The sequence below is a fragment of the Pelophylax lessonae genome (assembly GCF_965119305.1).
Source record: "Pelophylax lessonae genome assembly, chromosome: 3".
In the NCBI taxonomy this organism is placed as follows: domain Eukaryota; kingdom Metazoa; phylum Chordata; class Amphibia; order Anura; family Ranidae; genus Pelophylax; species Pelophylax lessonae.
Window position 1 is genome coordinate 38,026,686 of NC_138770.1, and position 20,375 is coordinate 38,047,060.

Below are 20,375 nucleotides of genomic sequence, written 5' to 3' on the forward strand. Positions count from 1 at the left end.
TCGAAAAAATGGCAGAAGGGTGGCCGGGTTGAGAGTGAGACACCTTTGGAGGGTTACGTTGTCCGGAAGTAGGAGGGAGATTTGCAGCCGTAGATGTCTGGCCGTGGACAGGTGTCGAAGTTACACCTGATTTAAGATGGCAGCAATGTCATGCGGTGCCAGAAGAAGCAGGGGGTGTGCTAACACAAGGTCTGAAGTTTTGTCTAAGAGTGCTTGGGCAGCAAAGACAGCCCTTAGACAGGAAGGACCACCTCTAGCCACGGGGTCTAGACGGCAAGAGTAGTAACCAATGGGTCTAGTCCGTCCTCCATGTTCCTGAGCCAGGACCCCTGTGGCGTGGCCATTCTTCTCCGACACAAACAGTTTGAAGAGTTTCTCATAATCTGGAAGGCCCAAAGCAGGAGCTGTGGATATTGCTTGCTTCAGCAGAATAAAATTGTCCAGGGCCTCGTTTGACAGGGTAAATGGCACAGACTTGAGAGCATCATAGAGTGGTTGCATGGGGATGGATGCATCAGGGATCCATGCCCTGCAGTAAGATATGAGTCCAAGAAAGGCATGCAGTTGTTTAGCTGCTTTTGGTGGAAGAATATTCTGGATTGCGGCTACTCGGTCTGATGCGATATGTCTTGTGCCTTTAGAAATGCAGTGTCCTAAAAAGGTGACAGTCTTGGAACACCACTGTATTTTCTCTTTGGAGGCCTTACAGCCTTGTTCTGCAAGGTAGCATAGTAGACTTTCTGAATTTTCTTCAGCATCGGGGTAGTCATCTGCACAGAGGAGAAGAGTCACTGTAGGGTGTTCCTGTTGCCAGGTATCAAGGACAGAGGTTATGGCTTTGGCAAATTGGCTTGGAAATCTTGGACCATTCTGTATTTCTCTGGTTCACCTTTTGGGATCCGTTTCTTCACTGGAAATAAAGGTGTGTTGCATTCAGAAGTACAGGGTATTAAAGCACCATTAGACACAAGGGTCTCAACCTGTTTTGAGATAGCTTCGGATTGAGCTAGCTTCAACGGGTCCAGTCTCTCTGGAGGCGTGGTTTTCCAGGTAGGAGTGCCCCAGGTTTTAGTTACACCATGACTGGCGGTACTTTAAAGTGATCGATGTCTTCTGGTTCAGTGGACCATAGGCATGCAGGGATCCTGCCAAGTACTTCAGTGGTACTGAACTTGGAGTTGTCGCTTCACGGAGTGTCTTTATGAGAGGCAGAGAACACAAGGCAGATGAGTCTTCTAAGGATAGGGGAGTATGTAGCTTCACTCCTCCTTCGGGCGTAAAAAATAATTGAGGCCTGTAGTCCAGACAGCGAATCAGCTCCTAGCAGATGCAAGGGGCATGTAGAAAACACCACAAATCTGGCAAGCAAATCAGGAAATGTCCCCACTTGGATTGGCTCAGTAAGAGGACTAGGTAAATTTCTTGTAGCTGTACTATCCTGTGGTATAGGGGCATTGGCTGTGTTTCTGGGTCAGGCAGACTTGTCATTAATAAACAGGCAAAAAATTTGGGGGAGCATACCCATGTATTTCCAAAGCTGCTGCAGCTATGAACCAAAAGACATGTATATTAAAAAAGAATAGCGCGCAAATGCAAAGGAAATTATTACCAAATCTGAAGAGAGTCCATAAATAAAAATGGGGGTTTGGTCCCACCATATGGCCATATCGTGCTCAAGCCCACTACTGCGTCAAAGTACCCCATTATCAGTGGGTCCTACACTATCCATGAAAAAGAGATGAATCCAGCCTTTTTAACCCTTGGAGATAATACTCCTTGCTGGGGAAAATGTGCAAATGCACTACAGGGGACTCCTCCTATATCCACTTGATGGTGGACACTGATTGAGTACAGGTGTGTGTGGGGGGTGGGGAGGTTTGCTCAACCTCGATAGTCTGGTTAGACCGAATACATAATAAACAGGCAAAAAATTTGGGGGAGCATACCCATGTATTTCCAAAGCTGCTGCAGCTATGAACCAAAAGACATGTATATTAAAAAAGAATAGCGCGCAAATGCAAAGGAAATTATTACCAAATCTGAAGAGAGTCCATAAATAAAAATGGGGGTTTGGTCCCACCATATGGCCATATCGTGCTCAAGCCCACTACTGCGTCAAAGTACCCCATTATCAGTGGGTCCTACACTATCCATGAAAAAGAGATGAATCCAGCCTTTTTAACCCTTGGAGATAATACTCCTTGCTGGGAAAGATGTGCAAATGCACTACAGGGGACTCCTCCTATATCCACTTGATGGTGGACACTGATTGAGTACAGGTGTGTGTGGGGGGTGGGGAGGGCTGCTCAACCTCGATAGTCTGGTTAGACCGAATACATAATAAACAGGCAAAAAATTTGGGGGAGCATACCCATGTATTTCCAAAGCTGCTGCAGCTATGAACCAAAAGACATGTATATTAAAAAAGAATAGCGCGCAAATGCAAAGGAAATTATTACCAAATCTGAAGAGAGTCCATAAATAAAAATGGGGGTTTGGTCCCACCATATGGCCATATCGTGCTCAAGCCCACTACTGCGTCAAAGTACCCCATTATCAGTGGGTCCTACACTATCCATGAAAAAGAGATGAATCCAGCCTTTTCAGATTTGGTAATAATTTCCTTTGCATTTGCGCGCTATTCTTTTTTAATATACATGTCTTTTGGTTCATAGCTGCAGCAGCTTTGGAAATACATGGGTATGCTCCCCCAAATTTTTTGCCTGTTTATTATGTATTCGGTCTAACCAGACTATCGAGGTTGAGCAGCCCTCCCCACCCCCCACACACACCTGTACTCAATCAGTGTCCACCATCAAGTGGATATAGGAGGAGTCCCCTGTAGTGCATTTGCACATTTTTCCCAGCAAGGAGTATTATCTCCAAGGGTTAAAAAGGCTGGATTCATCTCTTTTTCATGGATAGTGTAGGACCCACTGATAATGGGGTACTTTGACGCAGTAGTGGGCTTGAGCACGATATGGCCATATGGTGGGACCAAACCCCCATTTTTATTTATGGACTCTCTTCAGATTTGGTAATAATTTCCTTTGCATTTGCGCGCTATTCTTTTTTAATATACATGTCTTTTGGTTCATAGCTGCAGCAGCTTTGGAAATACATGGGTATGCTCCCCCAAATTTTTTGCCTGTTTATTATGTATTCGGTCTAACCAGACTATCGAGGTTGAGCAGCCCTCCCCACCCCCCACACACACCTGTACTCAATCAGTGTCCACCATCAAGTGGATATAGGAGGAGTCCCCTGTAGTGCATTTGCACATTTTTCCCAGCAAGGAGTATTATCTCCAAGGGTTAAAAAGGCTGGATTCATCTCTTTTTCATGGATAGTGTAGGACCCACTGATAATGGGGTACTTTGACGCAGTAGTGGGCTTGAGCACGATATGGCCATATGGTGGGACCAAACCCCCATTTTTATTTATGGACTCTCTTCAGACTTGTCATTAAGGTCGCTGTTTGTGATGGGGTTAAATCATCGGGTGCGCTTGTCACCTGCAGTTGGTCGTCGCAGTCGGATGTGTCTTCATCACTAGTATATTGGACCTGTAATCCAGGGAGGATGGGAGTGTTAGAACAGGGAGAATTGGATATAGACCTTTGTTAGGCCTTCCGGGTATACCAAGATGGCCGTCTGCAGGAACTGTACAGGAACTGATAATAGTCGCTCCCTCTGCATATCCCGATAAAGGTGGGTCCCCCCTGCACACCCCAGTAATGGTGGATCCCTCTTCACAACCTGGTAATAGCGGGTTCCCCCACATTAGACAGTAGAGGTCCATTAGATTCATTGGAGGAAAGGGGAGACATCAGAGGTCCATCAGCTTCATCAGGAATGGTGGGTCACTTGCACACCCCAGTAATGGTGGGTGCTGCCAAGTAGCGAGGAAGGAGATCTGTGAACATTTGCTTCTGGATCTCCCCTACCTTCAGTGAACATTTTCTCCTGGATATCCCCTTCCTTCAGTAAACATTTGCTCCTTGATACCCCTTCTATCAATCTCCTTCTCACTCTCATATATTGGAAAGACTCTTTTAACCATCATCCATAGAGGTTATGGATTTTGCTCTCAGGAAGGATACTCTCCAACGGTCACCAAGTGCATAGGTGATCAAACAAAGGAAGCAGAAAACTCCACATAGTGTAAAACCGAACAATGAAGGTATTTATTAAAAGTTCAGAACACTTACAGTAGGGTAGATAAAAAAGATCTTTCAAGATATGTCTGTATACAGCATCAGTACGCAAATGCATAAACAAGACTCGAACCAACGCGTTTCGTCTACTTAGACATCATCTGGGGTGGGACTTTATTTTTCTGCGTTATCTTTTAATGTCACTTTTATGATGATGTGATTTTGTTCACTGTGTTTCTTCGCACACATGTATTTTATATTGTTTGCACATTTATATGATATACATTTATATCATGTGTACATCTATTGCAGACCCTCATCCAATCATGCCGTCTGCCAGGCCAGGAAAGGAAGGGCAGCAAATGTACACCCCTCCCACTCCTGATCTGTACCTGGTCACATGCCTTCAACTTGGGGGGCCCCATCTGACAAACCACCCCATGTTAAAGAGAGCAAGGCCCTCATCCCCACGACCCTGGCTTGGTAGTTGTGTGTGGGGGGGGGGGGGGGAACTTATGGGGCCCCCAGAGAATTTAGTTTGGGTTTTTTTTTTGGTGATAAGTTATGGTGATAGTGAGAAATATACAGCTACTGTAGCACCCTCCTAGATAGGTGGTAGGACGTAGGTAGTTCAGTGTGGTGTGGTCTCCTTTTTAACAGGAGATTGAGAGGTAAAACATAGCAGCTTGTCTGCTTAACAGAAAAGCTTCAATTGTTTAGTGAAGGTATCCTTTGTGGCTCACAGTGCTGCTGCTGTGATTGGCTCCTCTGTATCAGTCACTAAGAGGTTAATGTCTCTTGTAGAAGATTTCAGAAAGCTGGACCTTGGTAATGTTTTTTAGCATTTCTGGACATAGAGACAATGAGAGTCTCTGTCATTCTGCTGAACATTCCTGGCCAGTGATGGAAATATTGACTCCAAGACCTTCCCAGCCAGAAATCTGGTTGGAGGATTGGAATAGTAATCTCCTTCATTGTTCTTAGCTGGGAGTGTCAGGGGTTTTATTGACTTGTACCCAACTTCACTTCCACAACAAACTTTTGCTGTTCCTCCAATCCCGAGATTGGGAAATGTTCAGGTGACACCAGTAGTATCCGCTTTGTCTGAAGTCCAGGCGCCATCTTTTATTAACAATCCATATTATTCATTAGAATTTATATCAGGAAAACCTGACAAAGTGATCACTTCCACACACCCCCATAATGGTGAGTCCCCCCCCCTGCCCATATTCCGGTACTAGTGGGTATCCCCTGAACACCCCGGTAATTGAAGGTCCTCCCACACACCCTGGTAATGGTGGGTCCCACCACCCCAGCAATGGTGGGTCCCCCCGCACACCCCATCCTGTACGAACCTTAGTAATGGAATGTCCCCCTGCACAGTCTGGTTATGGCCAGTATCCCTTGCACACCCCAGTAATGGTGGGTTCCCCCCGCATACCCCAGTAATGGTAGGTCCCCCCCACGCACATCCTGGTAATGATGGGTATCCCTTGAACAACCCCATAATGGATTGTCCCCCCACACACCCCGATGGGTCCCCTGCACATCCTGATAACAGTGCCCCCCCCACATACACCCCAGTAATGGTGGGTCACCTCCCACACACCTTGGTAATGGTGGGTTCCCCCCATACGCACCATGATAATTATGGACCCCCCCATACACAGCCTGATAATGGGCGCCCCGCCACACACTCCAGTAATGATGGGTCTCCCACACACCCTGGTAATGGTGGGTCTCCCTCACATCCTGGTAATGGTGGGTCCCACCTGCATACCCCGGTAATAGTGGTTCCCTTGCATACCCTAATAATGGTGGGTCCCCCACAAATATTGGTAATTATGGGTCTCCCTGCACACCCAGGTAATGTTGGGTCCCCCCCTGCACACCCTGGTAATAGCGGGTCCCCCACACATGCCAGTAATGATGGTTTCCCCTGCACACTTCGGTAATGGTGGGTCCCCCCACATATGTAAGTAATGGTGGGTCTCTCCACACACCCTGGCAGGGCTGGGTACCTCCGCACACCCCGATAATGGTGGGTCCCCTCACACACTCAGGTAATGGCGGGTCCCCCCGCACACACCTTGATAATGGTGGGCCCCCCGCACACCCCGGTAATGGTGGTTCCCCCCGCACACCCAGGTATAGGTGGGTTCCCCATACACACTCTGATAATGGTGCCCCCCCACACACCCCAGCAATGGTAGATCCCCCTGCACACCTCGATAATGGTGGGTCCCCCCACACACCCCGGTAATGGTGGGTCCCACTTCACACCCTGATAATTGTGGGTCTCTCCCCCACACACCCAGGTCATTTTGGGTCCTCAGTACAAACTCCAGTATTGGTGGGTCCTCTGCACTCCCCGGTAACGGCGGGTGTCCCCCACATACTTCAGTAATGGTGGGTCCCCCCATACACATCCCAGAAATGATGGGTGTGCCCTGAAAGTGGTTGGCTCAACCCCACTTCTTAGTAGGCCCTGACCACTTAAGTCAAGTTGGTTCTGTGCAAGGGCGGAGTCTCCGGGAGAAACCTTTGCCACTGGAATAAATCAACTAGTCTGCGTGTGGTTCAAAGGATTTTCTCATCCGTTTATTACATTCATAAGTATTTATACATGCATTGAAAAAGAGGGGTGGTCTAGGGTAAATTCCTTATATGAGTATAAACTGGTTAGTTAGATTCTATTGGTTAATATATGTAAAAAACAATTATGAGATCATATTTTCTAAAAGAGGAACTAAAGACACGACACATCTAACTATATGCTACGTGCTTCTGAGGGTTTTATGAAATAGAGTTAGACAGTTAGCCATTATATTATACAAAATGGAGTATTATTATACAGGCTTTATATAGCGCCAACAGTTTGCGCAGCACTTTACAATGTGAGGGAAGACAATACAGTTACAATACAATTCAAAACAGGAGGAACTAGAGGGCCCTGCTCGTTAGAGCTTACAATCTAGAAGGGAGGGTCAAGTGAAACAAAAGGCAATAACCGTGGGGGATGGGCTGAGGGAGAAAATTGAGGTATATTTGTTAGGTGTGGGTAGGATAGGCTTCTCTGAAAAGGAGGGTTTTCAGAGATCGCCTAAAAGCTAATAGAGTAGGAGATAATCGGACAGATAAGGGTAAGGAGTTACATAGGATTGGAGAGGCTCTGGAAAAGTCCTGGAGGCGAGCATGGGAGGAGGTGACGAGGGAGCTATAGAGCAGGAGGTTTTTAGAGGAACGAAGAGAGCGATTAGGTTGGTATTTTGAGACTAGGCTAGTGATGTAGCTGGGGCTAAGCTGTGGATTGCTTTGTAAGATGTTGTAAGTATTTTGAATTAAATTTGTTGGGTGAGCGGAAGCCAGTGGAGGGCTTGACAGAGAGGAGCAGCGGACACTGAGCGGTAAGGTGGATGAGTCTGGCGGCAGCATTCATGATGGATTGAAGGGGGGATAGCCTGTGTTAGGGCTGAACGATAGTCTATGTGATATCGACTATCGTGCTGTGGGCGTGGACGATACTCACATCGCCGAAGATACGATGTAAGGCATAGGCATTAGGCAGGGAGAAGTCGGAATGACTCACGGTGTTTGTAGCAGAACACAGCCCGAGTCTGCCTGCCAGCAGCGAGCCAGTTCTTCAGCTGATGGTAATATGATCCTAGAGTGAGGAGCTCAGCTCCTCCCTGTAACCAATCAGCGGCTCTCAGCACACTGACACTGAAGAACTGGAAACAAGCTTGTATTGTAACAGTTCAAAGTGAAGAGTCGAGTCGTGTGGGACTGGATGGATGTCATGTCAGGTTGTGTTCTTCTACCTCCTGCCACCACTGAGTCCCGACTGTGCCTAATCCACACTGACTGTCACTGTCAATCCCTACAATAACATTAACCCTGGCCTGCCCTGGCTGTATGGTGCAATCTGAAATTACAATCAGAAGAAGGCTGCGCTACTGCAATACTTCCATGATTTCCTCTCAATATCGCAATATATATTGTTGAAAAAAAAATATCGCAATGTACTTTTTTTTACAATATCGTGCAGCCCTAGCCTGTGTAGAGGTAAGCCAATGAGAAGGGAATTGCAGTAGTCGACGCGCGAGATGACCAGGGAGTGAACTAGGAGTTTTGTTGTGTCTTTGGTTAGAAAGGGTCGTATTTTTGGAGACGTTGCCGAGGTTGAGGCGGCAAGATTTGGACAGCGATTGGATGTGGGGTTTGAAGGAGAGTTCAGAGTCCAGGACAACACCTAAGACCTTGGAATGCGGGGATGGGCTGATCGATATGCCATCGATATTGACAGAGAAATCAGGGGAAGAGTAGCACACTCCTTCATGCCCCTATACACACCCTGATAATAGTCGCTCCCTCTGCATACCCCAATAATGGTGGGTCCCCCCTGCACACCCCTGTAATGGTGGGTCCCTCTTCACAATCTGGTAATAGCGGGTTCCCCCACATTAGACAGTAGAGGTCCATTAGATTCATTGGAGGAAAGGGGAGACATCAGAGGTCCATCAGCTTCATCAGGAATGGTGGGTCACTTGCACACCCCAGTAATGGTGAGTGCTGCCAAGTAGAGGGGAAGGAGATCTGTGAACATTTGCTTCTGGATCTCCCCTACCTTCAGTGAACATTTTCTCCTGGATATCCCCTTCCTTCAGTAAACATTTGCTCCTTGATACCCCCTTCTATCAGTAAACATTTGCTCCTGGATCTTCCCTTCCCTCAGTGAAAATTCACTCCTGGATTTCTTCTTCCTTCGCTGACCATTCACTCCTGGATTTCCCCTTCCTTTAGTGAATATTCTCCTGGAGACATCAGAGGTCCATCAGCATTTTTGGAGGACAGGGGAAACATCAGAGGTCCATCAGCTTAATTTGAGGACAGGAGAGACATTAGAGATCCATCATCTTCATCGTAGGACAGAGAAGACATCAGAGCTCCATCATCTTCATTGGAGGACAGGGGAGACATCAGAGGTCCATCAGCTGCATCAGAGTACAGGGGGATCATTAGAGGTACATTAGATTTAATGGAGGACAAGGGAGACATCAGAGGTCCATCATCTTCATTCGAGGACAGGGGAGACATCAGAGGTCTATCAGCTTCATTGGAGGACAAGGGAGACATCGGAGGTCCATCATCTTCATTCGAGGATAGGGGAGACATCAGAGGTCTATCAGCTTCATTCGAGGATAGGGGAGACATCGGAGGTCCATCATCTTCATTCGAGGATAGGGGAGACATCAGAGGTCTATCAGCTTCATTCGAGGATAGGGGAGACATCAGAGGTCTATCAGCTTAATTGGAGGACAAGGGAGACATCGGAGGTCCATCATCTTCATTCGAGGATAGGGGAGACATCAGAGGTCTATCAGCTTAATTGGAGGACAAGGGAGACATCGGAGGTCCATCATCTTCATTCGAGGATAGGGGAGACATCAGAGGTCTATCAGCTTCATTCGAGGATAGGGGAGACATCAGAGGTCTATCAGCTTAATTGGAGGACAAGGGAGACATCGGAGGTCCATCATCTTCATTCGAGGATAGGGGAGACATCAGAGGTCTATCAGCTTCATTGGAGGACAAGGGAGACATCGGAGGTCCATCAGCTTCATCAGAGCATGGGGAGACATCAATGGTCTATCAGCTTCATTGGAGGACAGGGGAGACATCAGAGGTCCATCAGCTTAATCGGAGGACAGGAAAGACATCAGAGATCCATGAGCTTCATCAGAGGACAAGATAGACATTAGAGATCCATCATCTTCTTCGGAGGTCAGGAGAGACATCAGAGGTTTATCAGCATTATTGGAGGACAGGGGAGACATCAGATGTCCATCAGATTCATTCGAGGATAGAGGAGACATCAGAGGTCCATTAGCTTGATTACAGTCAGTAACAGAGATTTGCTGAGATGAAGAAAGGGAAAAAAGTACTAATAGGCTGTAGGAGATCTGCTAAGGAAAAAAGGAAATGGGTGCTAACAAGCTGCAGGAGATCTGATAAGAAAAAAGGAGGGGGTAAAAAGAAGCAGATCTCCTACAGCTTATTAGTATCCCCCCTTTTTTCAGTAGATCTCCTGCAGCCTATTAGCATCTATTTCCTCTGCTGCAAATAAAATGGTGGTGGAATTATTTTTTCCTTTATTCCATTTTATTTTTCTTACTAGGTTGTGCGTTCATGTACTACTCAACCAGAACATTATAGCCACCCACCAGAACATTATGACAACCCACCAGAACATTATGATCACCCCCTAATATTGAGTTGGTCCCCCTTTTGCTGTATCAAGGCATGGACTCCACCAGACAAAGCATCACACTGCCACCGCTGGCTTGTCTTCTTCTTATACTGCATCAGGGTGTCATCTCTTCCCCAGGTAAGTGATGCATACACACCCACGCAATCCACATGATGCAAAAGAAAGTGTCATTCATCACACCAGGCCATCTTCTGCCATTGCTCTGTGCTCCAGTTCAGCTCCTCATGTTCCCATTGTAGGAGCTTTTGACTGTGGACACAGGTCAGTATGGACACCCTGACCCGTCTGTCCCTACATAGCACCATACAAAACAAACTGAGATGCCTATTTTTATATATTTTTTTTTTTTGCTTTCAACCCAGAAACTTCAGGGACAACATGCTCACTTGCTGCCTAATATATGCCACCCACTTTCAGATGCCATGTCGAGATAATCAATTTTATTCACTTTACCTGTCAGTGGTCAGAATGTTATGGCTGATAAGTGTACAGTACATACACACACAGCACAAGGCCATGTTCACACTACAAGACAGCTCTCAGGGCTGCAGTTCCTCTAAGCTCAACAAGGTGGTGATCTCTCTCTCTTATACAAAGGCAGGAAGTCCCTATGGAATACAGACAGGAAGTCTCTATGGAAGACTGGAAGTGATGTAGGGTACAGACAGGAAGTGATGTCAGGTATAAATAGGAAGTTCCAGGTGAGAGGTGAGTTTGGAGGAAGTAGAGAAGAGACATTGCTGGAAGAGGCAGTAGATGAGGTAATAAGATCTTATTTTGTATTTACTCCCAGTAACTCCCCGTCATGTCCGTCCTCTTCCTCCATAGTCACTGTGACGTCTTTTATCTCCAGCAGATGATGATACACACTATATATAGTGTGGAAACCTAGATTAACCCCTTCAGGGTCAGAACATTTTCCCACTTACGGGGCCGGAAAACATTCTCTTCATTTTGGAGATAAATTCTAGTAATATGTTCCTCTAAACAAACCGCGCTGACAATAAATAGACAAGACAATGACCGTCCTGACCATACATGGCCTACAAAGGACAATTATTACACTACACAGGCAGCCAATGGGCAATCATTACAATATGCAGCCAACACAATGATGGAGTGCAGGGGTCAGGAGTATGGAGCATAGAGACCCTTACGTTGCTGGTCAGGAGGAAGAAAACATTCCCCAGCCTGCCATGAAGAATATCTTCCATCATTGAGGTCAGAGGGAGCAAAATACTGAGGGCTCTGAGGGAAGTAGGGGAGCTAAGGGGCTGTGAAGGTTTAGTAAAGGTAAAAGACTTTAGGGGCCTCTGAAGGGGTAATATAGCTGAATGACTCTGGGACCCTTGAGGGGGTAGTCAGGCTGCATGGCTCGAAGGAAATAAGGGGGCTGGAGGGCTTAGGAAGTCTGTGATGGCCCTCCCTACCCCACCTGTACCTATTTTTAGATTTTACAGAAGTGGCAATCTTAACCATTTTATTGCCTCAGTGGTCACGTGATTTGTTCTGGAATATCGAGCAAGAGGAAGAAGGGAATTTCTTCACTCATTGGAGAGCACTTGTTCTTAGAGGAGTTCTGTTTCAGCTGCAAACCAGTTCAGAAAGAAAAATAACCCAACATGAAAATGAAATATATTATCTGGCAGACGAGGAGGGTCCCGGGTCTTCCAAGATGTAACAAAAACTAAACAGTCCAGAATAAATATGTTCCCATGGGGGCAGAAGTTGCTAAATGTACAACAACCCTCCTATTTCCCCCCTCACATCCACATCCTATTATTGTGTGACCAATACCATCCAACTACAGTAAAACCTTGGATTGCGAGCATAATTCATTCTGGAAACCTGCTTTGTAATCCAAAGCACTCGTATATCAATGCAAATTTCCCCATAAGAAATAAAGGAAACTCAGATGATTCGTTCCACAACCATTTATTCATAAGTCCTTCAGTTTATAGTCCATATAAAAATATTATAGCAATGTGATAGGTTGTGTTACCATAAAATGTCTGTCCACACATGGCCGCCTCCACAAGGGGATTAGAAACAAAATCCAGCAGGAGCTACAGAGTATAAAAGAGAAGAGAGGCACCTCGAAGTGTAGCAATATGGTTACATTTAATGAAGGTTCAACATTTAGCAACTCACATGGTTGATGAGTAAAAAATGCACATCTAAGTATGCAGGCATCCGGGGTAAAGCTGTCCATCGCATAGGTCGGCAACCCGTGGCTCCGGAGCCGCATGCGGCTCTTTTGAACCTTTGCCGCGGCTCAGGGGCAGATGCTAGTGAGGGGAGGAGGCGCACTGTGCGCCCCGACACTCCCCACTGAGGCGCTGTACTGGCTGTGACGTCGCGTGGGGGCGGTGCGTGTTTTAGCCACACACCGTCCCGACGTCACCTTCCCGCCCGCTGTCAGAGAGGAGGGCAGCGGCGCGCCTGCAGGTCTAGTCGAGGAGGAAGAAGACGTCCGTCCAGACTCCCATCAGCAGCAGCATGCCAGGCATCAGTGTGAGGTAAGTGAAGTGATGCCTTAGGGGGGGGCCCACACACTGTATTGAAGGGGGCACGCACGCACACTGGTCTCTGCATTGAAAGGGGCATGTATGCTGGTCTCTGCATTGAAAGGGCCATGTATGCTGGTCACTACATTGAAAGGGGCATGTACGCTGGTCGCTACATTGTAAGGGACATGTATGCTGGTCTCTGCATTGAAAGGGGCATGTACGCTGGTCACTACATTGTAAGGGGCATGTACGCTGGTCGCTACATTGTAAGGGGCGTGTACGCTGGTCGCTACATTGTAAGGGGCATGTATGCTGGTCGCTACATTGTAAGGGGCATGTATGTTGGTCACTACATTGAAAGGGGCATGTATGCTGGTCACTACATTGTAAGGGGCATGTATGCTGGTCACTACATTGAAAGGGGCATGTATGCTGGTCACTACATTGAAAGGGGCATGTATGCTGGTGACTACATTGTAAGGGGCATGTATGCTGGTGACTACATTGTAAGGGGCATGTATGCTGGTGACTACATTGACAGGGGAGTGTATGCTGGTCACTACATTGAAAGGGGCATGTATGCTGGTCACTACATTGACAGGGGCATGTATGCTGGTCACTACATTGTAAGGGGCATGTATGCTGGTCACTACATTGTAAGGGGCATGTATGCTGGTCACTACATTGTAAGGGGGCATGTATGCTGGTCACTACATTGAAAGGGGCATGTATGCTGGTCACTTCATTGTAAGGGGCAAGTATGCTGGTCACTACATTGTAAGGGGCATGTATGCTGGTCACTACATTGAAAGGGGCATGTATGCTGGTCACTACATTGTAAGGGGCATGTATGCTGGTCACTACATTGTAAGGGGGCATGTATGCTGGTCACTACATTGTAAGGGGCATGTATGCTGGTCACTACATTGTAAGGGGGCATGTATGCTGGTCACTACATTGAAAGGGGCATGTATGCTGGTCACTTCATTGTAAGGGGCATGTATGCTGGTCACTACATTGAAAGGGGCATGTATGCTGGTCACTACATTGTAAGGGGCATGTATGCTGGTCACTACATTGTAAGGGGGCATGTATGCTGGTCACTACATTGTAAGGGGGCATGTATGCTGGTCACTACATTGAAAGGGGCATGTATGCTGGTCACTACATTGAAAGGGGCATGTATGCTGGTCACTACATTGAAAGGGGCATGTATGCTGGTCACTTCATTGTAAGGGGCAAGTATGCTGGTCACTACATTGTAAGGGGCATGTATGCTGGTCACTACATTGAAAGGGGCATGTATGCTGGTCACTACATTGTAAGGGGCATGTATGCTGGTGACTACATTGAAGGGGGCATGTATGCTTTTGACTACATTGAAGGGGGCATGTATGCTGGTCACTACATTGAAAGGGGCATGTATGCTGGTCACTACATTGAAAGGGGCATGTATGCTGGTCACTACATTGAAAGGGGCATCTATGGTGTATATAGCATTAAGGTAAGAAACAATATATGCAGTGTTACATTTGTTTTGTCGCAATGGTTTTGTAGCTCCCAGTTTTTTTTTCCTTCGGAAACGGGTCCAAGTGGCTCTTTTTGTCTTAAAGGTTGCAGACCCCTGACATAGACCATCCTCTGCACCACCGGCTCTCTCCACCATCAGTCTGCAGTCATGACCAGGAAGACTACCCTGTAGTAGAGCGATCTGAAAACGAGGCTTGAAGCGCTTGTGGAGAGCACTGTGGAAGGGATAATGTTGATGGCGGTGCGTAGGACGGTCTATGTGGAGGACGGTCTATGTGGACAGCTTTACCCTGGATGCCTGCATAATTAGATGTGCCTGTTTTAATCATTAACCATGTGAGTTGCTAAATGTTGTACCTTCATTGAATCTAACCAGATTGCTACACTTAGAGGCGCCTCACTTCTCTTTTATACTCAGTTGTGACGTGACGCTATTTGTATATCAAGACATCGCTTGTTTATCTAGTCAAAATTTATAAAAAAAAAAGTTTTGCTTGTCTTGCAAAACGCTCTCAAAAGTTACTCTCAATCCAAGGTTTTACTGTAATTCTTATTTTCATTTTCCAAAGTTATCTGTCTACAAGGAGATCTGTATAGATCAAATGACGGCACCAATGAGGATGGAGGAGGACCGGAGTCACATGACGGAGAAGATACTAAACCTTACCCTGGAGATCATCTACCTGCTGACTGGAGAGGTGAGGAGGATTCTGGGAGGTCACATGACATCACTCTATCTCTATTAATAAAACCCAGATATGACCAAAGAGGTGAGGAGGAGTCTGGGATTCTAACATGGTATTCCTATTGGTTCCTCGATACAGAGATTTCCTTTTCTGAAGTCAGGTGATGATATGACCATCACAGTGCCTCCATGTGACTCCCTAAAACCTGAGAGACACAACATACAGAAGATTTTAGAAGTCACCAAGAAGATGATGGAGCTGCTGACAGGAGAGGTGAGCGGTGCTGGGAATTCTGGGACATTATCCAGTAACAGACAAGGGATGTGTCTGGATGGTGACTGTATCATTGTGTGTGTCAGGTTCCTATAAGGTGTCAGGATGTCACTGTCTATTTCTCCATGGAGGAGTGGGAGTATTTAGAAGGACACAAGGATCTCTACAAGGACGTCATGATAGACAATCAGCCGCCTCTCACATCACCGGGTAAGAGGAGACTTTATTGTAAAGGAGAGAGCAGTACGGAGGCTCCACCTAGATCCCCATCATCTGATAAACACATAGAAACAATGTATTCAGTCAGTGTGTGTGTTTCCTACAGATGGATCCAGTAATGGGAACCCACCAGAGAGATGTCCCCGTCCTCTGTATTCCCGGGATTCCACACAGGAAGGTCACACCATCCCTCACCATCATCAGGTAGATGAGGAACAATTATTGATGGTGATGATTTATACACAGCATGTTTTTTACAATAAATGTTTTATTATATATTCAGAGTGGAAACCTCTGGGATGATAATATTGTTGTTAAAGAAGAGTATAAAGAGGAGGATGAGGAGTATGAAGTGATGAAGGAGTTTTCAGAAGGACACAAGGATATGATGGAGCCACCTAATACCAGGAACCCACCAGAGAGATGTCCCCGTCCTCTGTATTCCCGCGATTCCAAACAGGAAGATCACGCCATCCCTCCATGTTACAAGGTTGGTGGGATGGAGTATCTAGAACTTGGACTTGTGGAGACAATGTGTGGATTCTTTTTGGTGATGTCACAATATTAAAGCTTATGTCATGCAAATGTTATTGTTGATTTCTCTCTCTTGGTTTAGGGTGAAGATTTGATAGATATAAAAGTTGATGTTAAAGCAGAAGAAGAGACATATGTGAGGGATGATCAGCAGTTTGCAGAGGTGGATGGAATAACGGGGACATCAAAGATCAAAACAGGTGGATCATTACACTACATAATTCACTATATACTCTATGTTGTATATTTCATACTCCTGAGCCCTCCACCATATACAATATCCTGTGCATTTCATACTCCTGCCCCTGCACTATATATGTTTGTTGTACACTAAATCATTCTGATATTGTATAGTCCTAACATTTGTATCGTATATAATAAGTTGTACATTACTTTACCTTTACTTCTTTAGCACTCATTTTCTACCAGCTGGACATTTAATATCTGATGCTTTGATTGGAGCACAGACTTCTACATGTTGATAACTGATAACATCCTCAAACTTTGGAACCTTAACCACTTAAGCCTCAGAAGATTTTACCCCCTTCCTGACCAGGCCCTATTTTGCGATTCGGCACTGCGTGACTTTAACGGACAATTGCGCGGTCGTGCGACGCTGTACCTAAACGAATTTGACGTCTTTTTTTTCCCCCACAAACAGGGCTTTCTTTTGGTGGTATTTGATCACCTGTGCAATTTTTTATTTTTTTTGATCATGCGCTATAAACAAAAAAAGAGCGACAATTTTGCAAAAAAAACTATATTTTCACATTTTTTTTATATAAAATTCCCCCCAAAAAAATGTAAAAATCTGAATTTTTTAACATTTTAGGCCTATTTGTATTCTGCTACATATATTTGGTAAAAAAAATCGCAATAAGCGTATTTTGATTGGTTTGCGTAAAAGTTATTGCGTTTACTAACTAAGGGAAAGATTTTTGTAATTTTTATTGTTTTTTCTTTAACGAGTAATGGTGGAGATCTGCGATATTTTTTTTTTTTTTTTGTGGGACTGCGACATTGCGGCGGACAGATCGGACCCTTGACTGACATTTTTGACACTTTTGGGGATACCAGTGACATTACTACAGTAATCAGTGCTATACATATGCACTGTTACTGTAAAAATTACACTGACAGGGAAGGGGTTAACTTTATTGGAGAAGGAGGGGTTAAATGTGTCCCTAGGGGCGTGCTTCTAACTGTTATGGGATGTGGCTGTTTGTGTAACTACAGAGATATATGATCCTACATAGCAGGACCGTATGATCTCTGAACTTACACAAGGGAGAATGACAGGCGGCTTTGTTTACATTAGCCGCCTGCCTTTCTACCTCTGTACCGGGCGATCGCGAGTGGCTGGCGGACATCGAGTCCGCCGGTCACCAACGCGGGGATCACAGGGAACGAGTGGGGGCAGGAGCTCGCCTTCGGCGGCGAGCGCTCGCCCACTATTGGCTCGCAGGCGAGTGACGTACCCATACGTCACTTTGTCTGCACGGGGCTGACCCCTGCAGTATATGTACTTGCGGCAGTCGGCAAGTGGTTAAAAAGAAAGTGATAATGAGGGAGGAGTCAATAACCCAATGATGGTGGTCTATAGGATCAGTCCAGTCTTCATCTTGGTTGTTCTCTCCCCGTCCTCACTCTCTGACCTCTAGTGGAGTGCAGCCCTTCTTGTTTTTATGACTAAATCATGGACTAAATTAGGAGGTGCAATGCTTCTTGTGTTGGGAAGATGGAAATGAGTGATAGAGGGGGCGGGGACACTCGTCCTATAATCCTCTCATTACTGTCACTCCTATAAAAGACAGTTCTCGTTGTTTCCTCACTCTTTGACTAAGGTCCATGAATAAAGAAATGAACTGGTAGGAGATCAGAGGACCCATTTACTAGCTACTTTAAGGGTGGAAATGTAAGATCCTCAGAGACAAAGCTGCCTGATGTGGACTCGTTTAGGAGAACCAATCTGCTCATATTAGTAAAAATCTTTTTATTTCTGTTTTAGTACATGGACGGGAGATGAGGAAAACCTCAGAGGATTGTTTCACTTTGTCTCCAGACTGTAAAGTAGAAGATGAGGACAACACACAGTATAGTCCAGGAGAAAACCCGGCAACCTCAAATGTCCATCCGGTACCACACAGTGTAGATGGACCATCGTATTCCTCTTATCCTGAGGAACCTCAGACTGTGAGGGATGGTGCCGTCCTTTCAACCGATAAGAGGTTTTCCTGTACCGAGTGCGGGAAGTGTTTCCGTTTTAAATCCCGTCTTAATGTGCATAAAACATCTCATACAGGGGAGAAGCCGTATTCCTGTTCTGATTGTGGGAAATGTTTTGTTTTCAAATCCCATCTTAATGAGCATATAAGGTCTCACACAGGTGAGAAGCCGTATTCGTGTCCTGATTGTGGGAAGTGTTTTTCACAGAAGTACAATCTTTACAGGCATCAGAGATATCACACAGGGGAGAAGCCACTTTCCTGTCCTGAGTGCGGGAAATGTTTTGTAACAAAAGCAGATCTTGTCAAGCATCAGAGATTGCACACAGGGGAAAAACCATATTCCTGTCCTGAGTGTGGAAAATGTTTTTCACATAAGTCCAATCTTCAAATACATCACCGGTTTCACACAGGGGAGAAGCCATATTCCTGTTCTGAGTGTGGGAAATGCTATGTAAGGAAAACAGAACTTTTTGCTCATCAGAGATCTCACACGGGGGAGAAGCCGTATTCCTGTCCTGAGTGCAAGAAATGTTTTTCCCAAAAGTCCAGTCTTTACACACATCAGAGATTGCACATGGGGGACATGCCGTATTCCTGTCCTGAGTGCGGGAAATGTTTTTCACAGAAGTCTGATCTTTACAGACATCAGAAATCACACATAGGGGAGATGCCGTATTCCTGCCCGGAGTGTGGGAAATGTTTTTCACGGAAGTCCCATCTTTACACGCATCAGAGATCTCACACCGGGGAGAAGCCTTATGCCTGTCCTGAGTGCGGGAAAAGTTTTTCACAGAAGTCAGATCTTTACAGACATCAAAGATCTCACACGGGGGAGAAGCCGTATTCCTGTCCTGAGTGTGGGAAATGTTTTTCACAGAAGTCCCATCTATACAGACATCAAAGGTGTCACACGGGGGAGAAGCCACTTTCCTTTCCTGAGTGAGGGAACAGTTTCTCACTGAAGTCCTGCCTTCCTGTACATTAGGGATCCTACACAACCCTCGATGTGTATTAGTGCCTTGAGTGCGGGAAATGTCTTCTATATGAATGTTGCTGGACATCACAGCTCTCATGTGTGGGAAGAAGCACACCCTGATATACACCTCAAATATACTTTATGGCTGTAGGAAACACTTCATAAGGAGATCAGAAATCATCAAAGACATGGATGAAGTGTTGTACCGTGTTGTCAATTTATAGCAGCAAAAAAAATAAAAATTGAGTCATTACCTTTCTTTGGCTGAGTACATTTTGTGGTGTAACCTTTCACAAACACTTAGAGGTTTGTTTTACAAAAAAATACTGTAAATAGTTGAAGAAATGTGGCCAGTGGTCACCCAGCTATGATGAGTTTTGGTCGTATTTCATTTTATACAATACTTTCTCTTGCTCCATCTAGTGCCCATAATGCAGTATTGTGCTGTTTTTACTGATTTCAGGAAAAATACCCAATTATGTCCGCTAGATGGAGCTGAGGATTATAGGAAATCACTGTTTTAATTGATGGCCAGAATTTGAAATGGCTAGATGAATGATGGTCACAATCGTCCAACATATTTTTTATAAATAGGCCCCTTAGTTTTCTTCATCAGAGATGGCTTCATACTAATACCTGAGAACATACTCATGCACTTATGAGTACAGTACACACTGAAGAACACATGGTCATTTAAGTGGTTGTAAACCTCAGATATAAAATATTGAAAGTATATCCCTCTATAGTGTGTACTTGTCTCAGTCCAGAGCACTAAGTGTAATTTCTGTCCTCTGCCTCCTTCCTCTGATATCAGTAGGAAATACTTCTGTCAAGTTTTCCTGACACCAAGAAAACAATGTAGCACTGCCCCCGTAGGAACTGCTTGATATTTACTCTGTGGGTTCCTCCTGTTTACCAGCACACGGCCATAACCAAAGACAATTCCTTAATTCTCCTTGATTCACACTCCATGGATCAGTCCAGGGGTATAT

General features: G+C 45.5%; 2 protein-coding genes across 2 annotated transcripts in view; both read left to right on the forward strand.

The window, feature by feature from the left end:
- LOC309550283 (uncharacterized protein) overlaps positions 1 to 20,375 on the forward strand; it is a 1,519,274-nt gene that overhangs the window by 1,071,573 nt on the left and 427,326 nt on the right.
- Positions 15,226 to 19,365, forward strand: LOC309549996 (uncharacterized protein; the record flags this gene model as incomplete). Its single annotated transcript, XM_082250470.1, has 7 exons — positions 15,226 to 15,237; positions 15,292 to 15,426; positions 15,513 to 15,636; positions 15,752 to 15,849; positions 15,929 to 16,135; positions 16,262 to 16,420; positions 18,199 to 19,365. 7 exons carry the CDS (start codon positions 15,226 to 15,228, stop codon positions 19,348 to 19,350), a joined length of 1,887 nt encoding a protein of 628 aa, XP_082106596.1. The 3' UTR covers positions 19,351 to 19,365.